We start from the raw sequence: 12544 nt of genomic DNA, 5'->3' as shown, positions 1-12544 counted from the left end.
GCTGCACTTCTGGATTTTAGGTGGGTAATTGGAAACGAGTCTCTCAAACTTTCCTGCCTAATCTAGCTTTGAACCATGATTCTCAGATCTTAGCTTCCTGAGTAGCTAGGATTACAGGAATGAGCCACTGGTTTTAAGCTCAAGAGAACAATCTTTTCAACTGATTTGAGCTACAGAGCATTTTCTGGGGAGTTGACAGTACATAATGGTCATGTGGCAGAAGAGGCTAGCCGTGCAAGAGAGTAAAAAGTAGAAGATTTAGTCTTAAGTAATAAAAAGGAAGGACCAACCCCATTTTATTCTGAAGCTGAACAGAGCTAAGGGAGCCCCAAGTACTAGATACCAGCTTATTAATGAGCCCTGATGGCCTTAGGCAGAATGCTAACCTCTTCTCTTCGCATGGGGTATTGAAGAAGATTTGAAAGTGATTCAGGTAGGAGTCAGAGATCAGCAGTATGTACTTGCTGGTTTTGGTCGGCTGCTTTTGAATAGCATTAAAATTTGAGAGTGGGTGGTGGCAGAGGGATATCAAGACAATCTATGAGAAATATGATAAATTCTAATGTATCAATAAAGTTTCATTTTAAATGTAGTAGACATCATAGGCCATATACTATATATTTAAAAGAAATGTTCCCTCTTCACCCCCCACACAAAAAAGGCAAACAAAAGAATATATAACTAAACCACATTCCTCCAAGAGGTCCAAAGCACTAGGAATGTGGGAGATGGCACTCCAGATAAAAGATAATCTGGTTGGGTTTTTTTTTTTTAACTCATCCGGCTGCAGGAAAAGAAGCCTTGAAAATTATTTACACAGGTGCTGGCTCAGGTTTCTATTGAATCTGGCCTCAGCTTACTTTCAGACACGCCTCTGGCCCAACAAGGGAAACCAATGGCTGAACAACATGGGGGATAATTTATGACCTTGGTCTGATATTTGAATTTTCTAGAGGAGACTAGACCTATGCTTTTGGGGCCAAAGATAGCATTCTGACACATTCAAATCCAAAATGTAGAAACTAGGAGAGTTAATAAACATGGGCCAGCTGGGGAAATGCTACTCACAGTGTTCTGGGACACTTTCTCTTTCTGACTTTTGCTATATTCCAATACAAATACTATTGGCTCTTCAGCTCACTAATTCATACTGAAGGAAAGTAATTGACTATAAATCTTATGCCAATATTGGCTTCATTTATCAAGAATATACCACAGATACCAACTCCCAATTTTACTTTCTATTTTTTGTCTGCCCTGGGAGACTGCCTTCTAGAAGAAAGAAGCAACAACTTACTGGAAACTATATTACACATTGTTTTCTTCTTCCAACAGCTCTGTGGGCTATTATTACAATCACAGAGGTAAAGAGAAATTAAGTGATTTTCTTAACAACACATATCTATTTAGTCTTGGAGGTAAGGACTGAACTCAGGTCTGCCTGTTTCCCAAGTGTTATACGTTCAAATTAAATAGTCTACTAGTCAATGGGCCTATGTCTTAACAATTTAGAGATTTATTATAAAAATAGTGTTAAAGATTGAGATTTAGATTGTTCATATGTATATGTATATATGTACATATACATATACATATACATATACATATATTTGTTAAAGTATTCAAGATCATTCAGTTCAACTATTTTACATGTCAGATAGAGATTTTGTTTTTGGTCAGTTGTGGGGATTGAATTCTTGGTCAGGGTGCTATCCCTGAGCTCTTCAGCTCAAGGCTAGTGCTCTACCACATTGAGCCACAATACTACTTCCAATTTTCTGGTGGTTAATTGGAGATAAGAGTCTCATGGACTTTCCTGCCTGGGCTGGCTTTAGATGGTAATTTTCAGATCTCAGCCTCCTGAGTAGCCAGGATTATAGGCATGAGCCATTGGTAACCACCCAGATAGAGATTTTTAATGTGCTAAGAGGGAACAAATCATGCCTAAGGTCACATGTAAATCAGTGGCAGAACCCCTGACTTAAGATGCTCTTACACTGCATATCATATCACTACCTAGATAATATAGTCTGCTTTGAAAAAACTCAGAGACTAGACTAGGGAGCTATAGACAGCTCAGCATGGAAAGGGAACCAGGCATAAAAAGGTCAATCACAGGCCTATGGACAAGTTTGCTGTATCTGGTGAGAATCTCCATAAGCCCTTCTCAATTCTACCAGGTTCCTCAAACTAGCCACTTGCTTTCATAGTACGTTGTCCTTATCTCAGTCTTTTCCCTGTTACTGAAGTTCTCTCCCTACATTTTTACACTTGTCAAACTCTTATGCTTCTTTTGTGACATCTTCATAAACTTTTATGGCAAAATAAGTAATTTTTTCATTCTGTTCAGAGAATTTTCTACCTGAATTCTAGTATATGACTGTTCTCATTCCATAATAGATAGCTAGATGTCACATTTACTTCACAGTGGCTATTTGTATGACTTTGGGTATGCTGTTACTTAACTCTTCTGTGTCTTACTGTCCTCATTTTAAAATTTAAGTTGAGGTTAATAATAATATGTTCACTGTAGGGTTGTGAGAATTGAATGGGAAAATGTTTATAAAGCATCTAATGTATTGAGTGCTCAGTAAATGGGTTTTGTAGTTATAGTTATATCTCTTTGTTAGTGCCTAGTATAGATCCAGTATATACAATAAGCACTAACTGTTGAATAAAAATGCATACACTATGTGAGGAAACTGTCAGTTACTTTCTAGCCTTGTTGGATGTCACTGTTGTCAGGATATTCTCTTATGAATATATAGAGTCCATATCAAAAAGTAGACCAATGTTCTGTATCTTCTCTGAGTAATATATCCTGTTAAAATCACTTGAATGCCATGGAAAATTTCCCTAAAAATTCATACATGCACTTACTCAAAAAGACCTAGTAAAAATCTTCCAACCATTAACTACCATTATCATACATTCTTCTGCTAGGTGTAAAGATGTACAGTTACAGAAGATGATGTCACACAAATTGCAGAAGATAAGATTAACAAGGATTGAACATGGTGAATACTTACTATGCTTCCTCATAACTCCTGAAGTTTCCAAGGTAACAATCGCTATGGCTCTGTTGATTAGCTATTGAGATGGGAAAACCCCTCAGACAAGAAGCATTTAATGAAGGTAGATGGTCTGTTTCTGCTGTTATGGAGTTAAATAACATTAGGTATTATTTCACTCTCTAGGCTTTAGTTTTCATTTTTTTGAAATGGCTTGGCCAGATTTTAGATTCCTAAGTGTCCTTTCTTCAAGATTTAATAGTGTATAAAACTCTTGTGATTCTGAGAACTTTACATCTTTGACGAACTCTCATCAAACAACTTTTAACTGGGTGAAGTATCTTGGAAATGAACAAGCCTGTTTGTGATGTGGAGGGATGCATTTTTCTCCTTTAAGGACTAGAAGAAGAGCTCTACTCTCCAGAGTCTACATGCAGATACCAGAGTGAAGGTAAGGTCTATGTACAAAATGAGTTATCCCAAGAGTACAAGGAGGAATAAAATTTTAAGACACTGATGGAAAGAATAAGGTTTTGTCTCTATAATCTTTTAGCTTCCTCTATGGAAGGAACCTCTGTTTAATGCTGCCCAAGAGGAGTGAAATAGATTTTTCTTGTCCTTGGTCCTGTGGAAAACACAAGGCATGCTTCTCTAGGAGGGCTCAAGAGCAAATGGCCAAGGAATCATTGGTCAGCCATTTCTATCCATATATCCTGTCTTGGGGATCTTTTACCTTAGCTTAGCAATAAGGAGCACAATGCTCATGAGCACATAGGTTAACTTTGTTTCCTGTTTTGTGGTTATGTCAAGAGAGTAAATTAAGAGCTAGCAGGCCTAGTGTCATCAGAATCAGATCCTTGTCTTCTGAAGAGGATGAATCAGTAGAAGATGATGACTCTTATGTCTCTGGCCCCAGATAATTAGATAGAGCTGGTGAATTGCTGTTTCTAGTATGAAGTACTATGTTAGTAATACAGGCTCCTTGTGATGTCAGTGCTATTTGATAGCTCTTCGGTTCCTCCCAATTATACTTAAGCATTTCTTGAATTCTTTCGTTCTTAGCTGACTCTGTTGTTCCACTTCACTGTTGTCTTTCTTGTTTATCTAGGCATAATATTTTCTTTCTATTTGGAGTTAGTATATTTTTATATTTGAGGGGTAAACTATGTTGTAGCAAAGTGAATGCTGCAATTGGCCCAGGAAGACCCAAGTTCAAATTCCAGCTGTACCACTTGCTCCATATCTGTTTACTAATTGACAAAGCCTCACTAGGCCCTTATAGAAAACCAAGAGAAGGATCTTTCCCTCTGAGCTGCCCAGAGAGTGGACAGTATAGTCTTTCATCCACTGAAGAATGTTAAATATCGCCAGAATTATCATCACTAAATTCTAAGCTCCTCAAAGCATTCTCTGTGGCTTGAGTGTGTGAGTCGATTACTCTATGTGTAATAAATGCTTACTGACTGATTGAATGGTGTTACAATCAGGCTTACTTATATGAGGTATTTGACAGGGACCAGCATTGACTCTACAAGGAGCTATAGCCATTTTACTCAGTAGTCACAGCAGACTGGAAGCAAAGGGATTGAGAATTTTTTAAATCCTGGCTCCCTTTATTCGCTTCCTAATTTCACCTATGCAGTTTATAGTTACAAAACTCACCTGCCTCCTTGGAAAGCTGAATGCATTTACATAGCTAAGAAAGGGTAGAGAGGAAGCAGGAGCACTTGACTAACAGGTTCTAGAGTACGCACACATATTCATTATAATAGGGAGATCTTTTGGACAATGAGTTCTTACAGAGTTCGGGTGTCTTGTGGAGTAGTATGTTTGTTGCTGCAGGAATAGAGTACAAAGAAGACACATCCTACCTGTTATCTCTGAACAAAAAGTGGGTCTAGAACTTATACTTGTAAAACCAGCTGACTACAAAAATGAACCACCCTGAATTTGACAGTCACCATAGATTTTCTTGGCAGATTGAAGAAGCTTCTGACTTAAGTTTATACACATGTCCACATACATACATACAAAGATGATAAGAGACTGGGAAATCAGTAAGACATGACAGAAGGAGGTCATATACTCAAGAGATTTTTGGAAGTGACAAAGGTCATGTAAATATTTCAGATATTTACATAATGGGGCAAGTGCTGTGGGAGTTTTTTGTTAATCACTGTTTAATAAAATGGGCATGCTATAAATAAGCAGGCATAGCTCTTGGCATAGCTCCCAAATTGGACTGTGACAGAGACTTGGGTGGGCACCAACTGCAATGAGTTATAGAGCTAAATTATTTATTCTGTAAGCCTGTGGTCTAGTCTTGTTGTGGGAAAGTCCAGAATGAGGCCAGTGTATGTGTGTGTGAAGTCAGATGACAGATCTATAACTCAGATGACCACCTGGCTTTACTCTGTATGAGACACTGAGTTTTTATATAACATTTGGTACCAGATAGTCCCTAATACCCTTCCTCATTGCCATCTGGAAGATAATGTGGTATTGAGAAAAATTCATTCATGAAAAATACCACATTCATTCATCAAAAAATTATTTATGAAAGTGTCTATGTATTATTTATGTTTGTATGTCATAGTTATGTATGTATGTATACATATATTTCATAGTTTAGAAGTTTAGGAAATGTGTGAAATGTTTTCCATTTCTCCTCTTAATATTGTAAATATAATATTTTATCATTACTAGATTTATGCTTTTTTCTCCTGTCTGGTTAAAAAAAGGCTGAGGAAGGCCACCAAACTAGGCATACTATGCAAACTGTGGCCAAATTGAGAAGAATTTTAAAAATTAGATAGAGAGTTCCGAAAATACCAAGAGGTTGGAAAGAATAAAATTTATTATGCAGATTTATAAGCACAAGAGAGACCATTGGAAACAAGAGTTAAGAAACACTAGAGCCATAAGCCAACTCCACCTGTTTAGGGCAGACTTAAGAGAATTTTTAATACCCTTAGTGGCTATAAAAGGTCAAAAGGAAAATAATACATAATGTCTTGTGAAAATCAAAGAAATTCAAATTTTGGCATCCATAAAGTTTTACTGGAACACAGGTATGCCATCACTTGATGTATTGTCTAGGGCTGCTTTCACACTACAAAGACAACGTTGAGTAGTTGAGATAGAGACAATGTGACCTATAAAGCCTGCAATATTTACTACCTGGCCCTTTATAGAAAAAGTTTATCAAGCTCTGATCTAAGGTTTGGCAGTAACATTTAAGAAAAAAGAGATTGAAAGATAAGAGGAGCTTTTGTGGCAAGATCTTTAAGATTCACAAAGCTAAGACTAGTCAATTTCTTGGCTAAAGTTAACTGATCAAGTCTTTGTTGAAGCTACAAGCAGATCCTCCGAGGCTGGGAAACAGTACTTAAAAAGTCAGGGAGTGAAGAGGGCAATAACATGTACCAAAAATTCTTTGCACATCAAGAAGTAATATTCAATTCCACATGAGTTGAAGTGGGAAAGAGTGGATTTAAAGGACAGAAAGAGTTCAATAAAGGTTCACTTACATTTCTTCCTTCCCCAAAAAACCCTGGGGCAAGAGACAGAATCAAAGCCATACTCATATAAAATTTGCCAAAGAAACTAAATTGGGACCTATCGTAAACATCAGTGAAGATGGTGTAATTCTTTGAATTCAGAATGTAAACTACAGTTTCAATTTTATGATGTGTACCAAACAGCGCTCCATGTGTACAAAACAAATGGATGTACAATCTCAAATGTTTTACTAGAAAATGTCTGAAAAATAGTAAATTCTTAAGCACATAGTGCACATGATGAATTAATTAACCCTCTTTGAAACATGATGAGCCAGAGATGGGATTCCATATCCTGGTATTCCAGATGAGAAAATGGAAAAGGAAGGAAGTTACCAAGCTAAGAGGGAGAATCTCGAGTCTTGCCTAGGTTTTAACACAGCCTGTTCATAGTCCACTCTCTCAGCTACTTCTAGCCCTGGCTGAAGGTTTATATTTTTATTCTAAGAACCTGTGATTTTCCATTTGCTAGGAAGAAAAAAATATCCATTTTATTTGATTTTTCCTCCCACAGGGTCTTGCTATATAGCCCAGGCTAGTCTTGATCTGGAGATCCTCATGCCTCAGCCTCTGATTGCTGAGAGATGGACACTACCATACTTGGCTTGGAAAGACATTTCAAAAACATCTGGTTCAACTCCCCTATTTTACAAACAAAAAACTGATTCCCAAAGAGGGGAAAATTTCTGTGTTTCAAAAAAATTATCTTTAGTTGTACAAAGGGGTTTCAATTCAGCATGTCAGTTTATGAGTACAATGCATCTTGATTAGTGCCATCCCTTCCATCTTTCTCCTAAAGGGTACATTTCTTATCTTAGACTATACAATTAAAGCCATTCAGAACCCTTGTGTATGACATAGTATCACCTATCCTTAGACTTTCTGATCTCTTTGTTTCCAACTTGAAAATGGTCCTTTACTTACCCATTTATCCTACCTACTCAACAAACACATTTTTTTTAAATGCCTGTATCTAAGTGACAAACCTTCCCCCCACAACCACACTTATATCCACACCCACATTTAAGTTTACTTCAACTAGATTTCAGTAAGCTTTGCCCCAGTATGGGTATACTCTCAACAATATGCAAATTCTTCCCTGCTCACTCTTATGCTTACTTCAATCCCAGGAGTAACTAACAAAGAGAAAATGTCAGACTTTCTCCCTCTGTTCCTCCCCAACAACAACCAAAAAATCTGGCCAGATTACAACCAACTCTGTGACAGCATGAAAGCTTCTGGCTTTATGAACCACCAAAGCTAGAAATGAATTTCTGTCTGACATGTTAGGCTTTTAAATCTTGTATCTGTGCCCAGTCCAGAGATTTCTGAAAACTATGAATGAAGTGATAATCAACACTGACTATTCCATCTGTGTTAAGTACAATAAATGAGGACGAGAAAGATTTGTATTTCTACTCTTTCAAAGGCAGGTACAATTTCAAGTTTCAGCAAGGTAAATTCAGAACCATCTTCAGAAAGGCCATTTGGGCCATAAAATAAAATTGAGGGGATTAAAGACAGGAGAAAAAAAGAGAATGTTAGAACATTAACCATACCAAAATGAATTGATTGCATCTGTAAATGAAGATAGGAAAATGAAACTAAAACTGTTGTTGGGGGTGGTGGGGAAGAGAGTAAATGAGAGAGTTAATCTGATTAAGGTGCTGTATATACACGTGTGAGATACCTGGTGAAACCTCTTTGAACAATTAGCATCCACAAAAAATGAATGCCAGGAATGTAAAACAGGCCCTGGGCGGGGTGGGGGAAGGGTAGGTACTAGTGTGAGGGAGGAGTGCAAATGGAGAGGGAGAATGGTGAATATGGTAAAAAAAAAAAAAAAACTTTATATACATGTGTGGAAATGGAACAATAAAGCTTGTTGAGACTGGTTTGGTTAAAGGGTATGGAGGATGTGAAAGAGGGAGGGAGGGATTGACTCTGTCTAGGTTCATTGTATGCATATATGGGAATGTTAAACATGAAACTCCCTTGGACATCTAATTGATGCTACCATAAAATTAAGAAAAGTGAGGGAAGGGTTGGGTAGAAGAGTGAGAATGGTGAAGGAGGTGACTGATCAAGATGCATTGCAGTCATAAACTGCTTTGTTAAATGGTACTTCTTTTGTAAAACTACTTAAAAGATAATAAATTTTTTAATGTGAGGGAAAAGATATGTTGTAAAAATTAGAAAAGACCCAAGTTGGTAATTGTTCTTTTGGGGTAATAAGGCAGCAGTAAACTCAAGCTACCTGGATTCACTCATGGGAAATGACAGAAACACCAATAGTGTTTCCGCCCCACCTCCACCGCCTGACCCCTCCCTCCCCCCCCCCCCGCCCCCGCCCCGCCAAAACCACCTTTCCACTGTCTTTCAAAGGGCTCAAAACTACAATCTGGGATACATATTCCAAAGTAACCAAGAAATTCAGGTTTCTTCTCCATGGCTTTGTAAGGTCTCCGTTGGTAGTTTTGGTCCCATGAGCTCACTAAGGGTAATTTTCTCAAAGAAAATATGTATTAGCATTTTCCTAACTTAAGTGGCTCTAGAACTGGAAGCATTTTGAAACCTTGTTGGATTTCTCAGTGATCTGTATGTTGGGTGATCCCTCTACCCCACTTCCTTATTTCCTCCCGTCTCCCAGGCAACACTGCCAGCTGTCTTTCTGCCCACTTTCTTTCAGCTCTTAACTTCCACAAAGATCTCCCTGCTGAATGTATAACACGACAGCAAAGTGTTCCCTTTCATGATACAGTTGATCATTTACCATATTTTCTGAAAACAGTTTGGTGACCCAGATTTTAAAACCCAGAGTCAGCATCAAATCTAATCTAATCTATGTGGCTATTGAATTCGTTTGCTAACTTGGTCACTTCAACTAATTTCTCATCTGATATGGCTACTACCCTGGTGCCGGGCTTGCTGACACACTAGCTCTAGATGGTTGCTTAGAGTTATTCCCCTTCTAGAGGAAGTCCCTGTTAGGTGACTGAGTTTGTGGAGGCAGGAGAGGATTAATGGGAAGTTGTGGTGATCTAGAACATTCCATTATTTCTTTTTCTTACAGTCATCCTTTCCTAGGGAGGAAAGGCACTGCTTTCAAGCTCTTTCTTTTCTTTCATTTACCCCTTTAGCAGTTCCGGAGTTTGAAAACTAAAGACTTCATGCCTGTTAGGGAAACACTTAACATTTTACCATTTGAATAATAAAGCTAGGCATTTTACTTTCATTATTTTTTCAGATGAGCTCTCACATATTTGACATAGGCCAGCTTTGGACTAAAATCCTTCTACCTATGCATCTAGCTAGGATTACAGACACCTATCAGTCCTGCCCAGCTTATTTATTGAGATAGGATGTTTTTACCTTTTTGCTGTGGCTGGGCTTGAACTGCAATCCTTGATTTTTGCCTCTCAAGTAGCTGAGATTTCAGGTGTGTGCTATAGAGATGGGACCCATCTTCTCAGGTTGTTTTTATACTGTCTAAGACTAGACACTGGTGTCCTGAACTGCATACTATTCTAGCATAAATTGCAATAGTGGGTTACTTGGAGCCATAGGTAAAACCTGCAATGTAAGATTTCAGTAACATCGGATAGTAGAAAAACAAAGGAGGGGGTAACAATGTTCAACAAGAAATGTACTCATTATCTTACTCATGTAACAGTAACCACTCTGTACAGCATCTTTACTATAAAATAAAAATTTTTTAAAAAGATAAAAAAGATTTCAGTAACATCATTGCTATGATTGGCTTTTAATGAGGAGATCAGTGAAAGGGCACCCACATTCTACTTTTCACCCTCAATGTCAAGAGGTTACCAGTGCTATGTCATCCTCTGGTGAGTAAGTGTACATTCCCCATGAAAGGTGTGACCTAAATACCATCTTTCCAGACTTTTCTCAGAGTTTATAGCCCTTATTTAAAGGTAGAGCCCTCTGTTTTGGTTTTACTTAGAGCTTAACTTTTCCTAGCTGAAACATAATAGGATAAAGGCCCATACATGACAGCAAGTGCATCCTTTGCAAGAGAGAAGTGGGGGTGGGAAGTTAAACAACTCAGTCTATTCCCACAGCATCCCCACAGCTTCTTATCTAGGTTCTGCTCACCAGTGTCCCTTTGAAAAGGAAACAGTAGTACAGGAATGGAAGGGAAGTAGATGAATAGGAGGCTTAAGTCTAGGGTGATTCAGTTCAGAAAGAAGGAATCACTAGAATATATGAAGTCTGGCAATGCTGAGATCCTGCTAGAGGATATAGGTTGTACATCTCTGGGGCTAGCACCTATGGGTTAGTCTATGCTAAATATGACTAAAGGGCTGAGGCTTCTGCCCACTTAGGCAGGTAGCAAATACTACTTTGCTTAGGACTAAGGACCAATGGGGAGCCCCTGAGGGTAGCTTTCTGGAGAGGAGAATAAATGTGCTGCTCCTCCAAGACTCTTAACCTGCCTAGGAGCTATTAATGCAAAGAGAGGTCCCAAGGCAGCAGCAGTATCAGGAGGGAGCAGGTGCAGAGACTGATGATTTGCTGAACAGTGAGAACACTTCCTTTCTGGGGCTGAGGCCAGGAAACCTTTGCTAAGGAACAGTCTTGTATTCACCAAAGAGAACAGCCTGGGGACTCAGTTGGGGTTTCTCCATTTCTAACCTCTCTAATAGGCACAATATTTTTCCCTCACTGGACAGCACAGCGGAAAACAAAAAGGTAGGAAATTAAATTTTTCAAATCATTAATTCTTCTTTTCTTCTTAGAATCCACCAAACACCAAACACCAGCTGGGACCATCTTCATTGCCTACATTGCCTGTATAACCAAGGCAAGTCAAAGGCGGGAGACTGACATGTATGAAAATTTGCTTCCTTATGTTTGTTAGGTCATTTAGAAGGCACTGCCAATGCCGCTGACCTTGGGATGAACATTTGGCCCTGAAATGACATCTTTCTCTGAGAGGTGAAAGAGAAAGTGATAGAGAAGTGAACATAGAAGTTGTTTACCTTCAGCAGCTCTTTTAAAGAAGACTTTGCAGCTGCCACAAGTGAGAGCTCCATAGTGACAGCCAGAAGCTTCATCTCCACAGATCAGGCAGGTCTTCTGAGGTGGAAAGTAGTAATCGATGGGCAAAACATGGTCCCGGGCACTCTCCAAACTGGAAAGACACACACACACAAACAACAATAACAATAAGTAACATATGTCAATGTATAGCAGAAATAGGCAAGCAGAATTTTATGGACTTTGGGAATAACTATGCATCCATTATAATTCATTGCTTAAGTGAGTCCACATAAAACTATTTCCTGGGACTTCTTCTTATGGTGTGAACAGAAAGATTTTTGGATCCTATCCAGTGATTACAGAAGTTATGTACAATTAGCCAATGGCCTGGGCCCTGTCTCTATGAAATAAAGAATAGGGTTAAGGTATCTAAATTAACATGGCAGTAAGATAACATTTTTTCAGAATAATAAAATGATGTGGGACCACCTCCGTCACCTTACCACAGTTATGTGGGACATTTTGGGGGCTGTTATCCAAACACTTGGGTTCATAGTTTCCTAGGCCATGAATGGTACTTCAGAAAGTATCTAGTATAACTATGTATTTTCTCAGGAGATAGGTGAATAAATTCTCTAAGTGGATGAAAAGGAGAAAAGCCAGAATGCCAATTTGAAAACCTTCATGGAATGGTAATTCTTAATATCTCAAAGTAATTAATTCAATTTGGAACAAATGTAACATGGCTCTTTCTAACCAAAGGTCAACTTTTAGCATAAACAAAAGTCATATAGATGAAAATTGCTCACACACTCAAAGGAATGCAAACTCTGCACTTATGATTACTTCTTTATCAAGGGAAATGAATAAGACCAGATGAGAGTCTATTTGCTGTGTTGGGTGATATTAGCACCCCAAAATAACTCAATGAGACAAGAATATTTTCTCATTAGCATATCTATTGAATAA

The 12544-nt window shown here is 38.3% G+C and overlaps 1 protein-coding gene across 2 annotated transcripts in view; it reads right to left on the bottom strand.

Annotated features, from left to right (window-relative positions):
- The window catches only part of Ar (androgen receptor), a 179028-nt gene that overhangs the window by 70288 nt on the left and 96196 nt on the right, over positions 1 to 12544 (bottom strand). For both annotated transcript variants that reach the window (XM_070040231.1, XM_070040232.1), the window contains exon 2: positions 11575 to 11726. In XM_070040231.1, the coding sequence (XP_069896332.1) occupies positions 11575 to 11726 (152 nt within the window). The remainder of the gene's footprint in view (positions 1 to 11574; positions 11727 to 12544) is intronic.

The sequence above is a fragment of the Dipodomys merriami genome, unplaced genomic scaffold (genome assembly GCF_024711535.1).
Source record: "Dipodomys merriami isolate MVZ:Mamm:240054 unplaced genomic scaffold, mDipMer1.0.p SCAF_3, whole genome shotgun sequence".
In the NCBI taxonomy this organism is placed as follows: domain Eukaryota; kingdom Metazoa; phylum Chordata; class Mammalia; order Rodentia; family Heteromyidae; genus Dipodomys; species Dipodomys merriami.
This window is presented reverse-complemented; position numbering and strand designations above follow the sequence as displayed.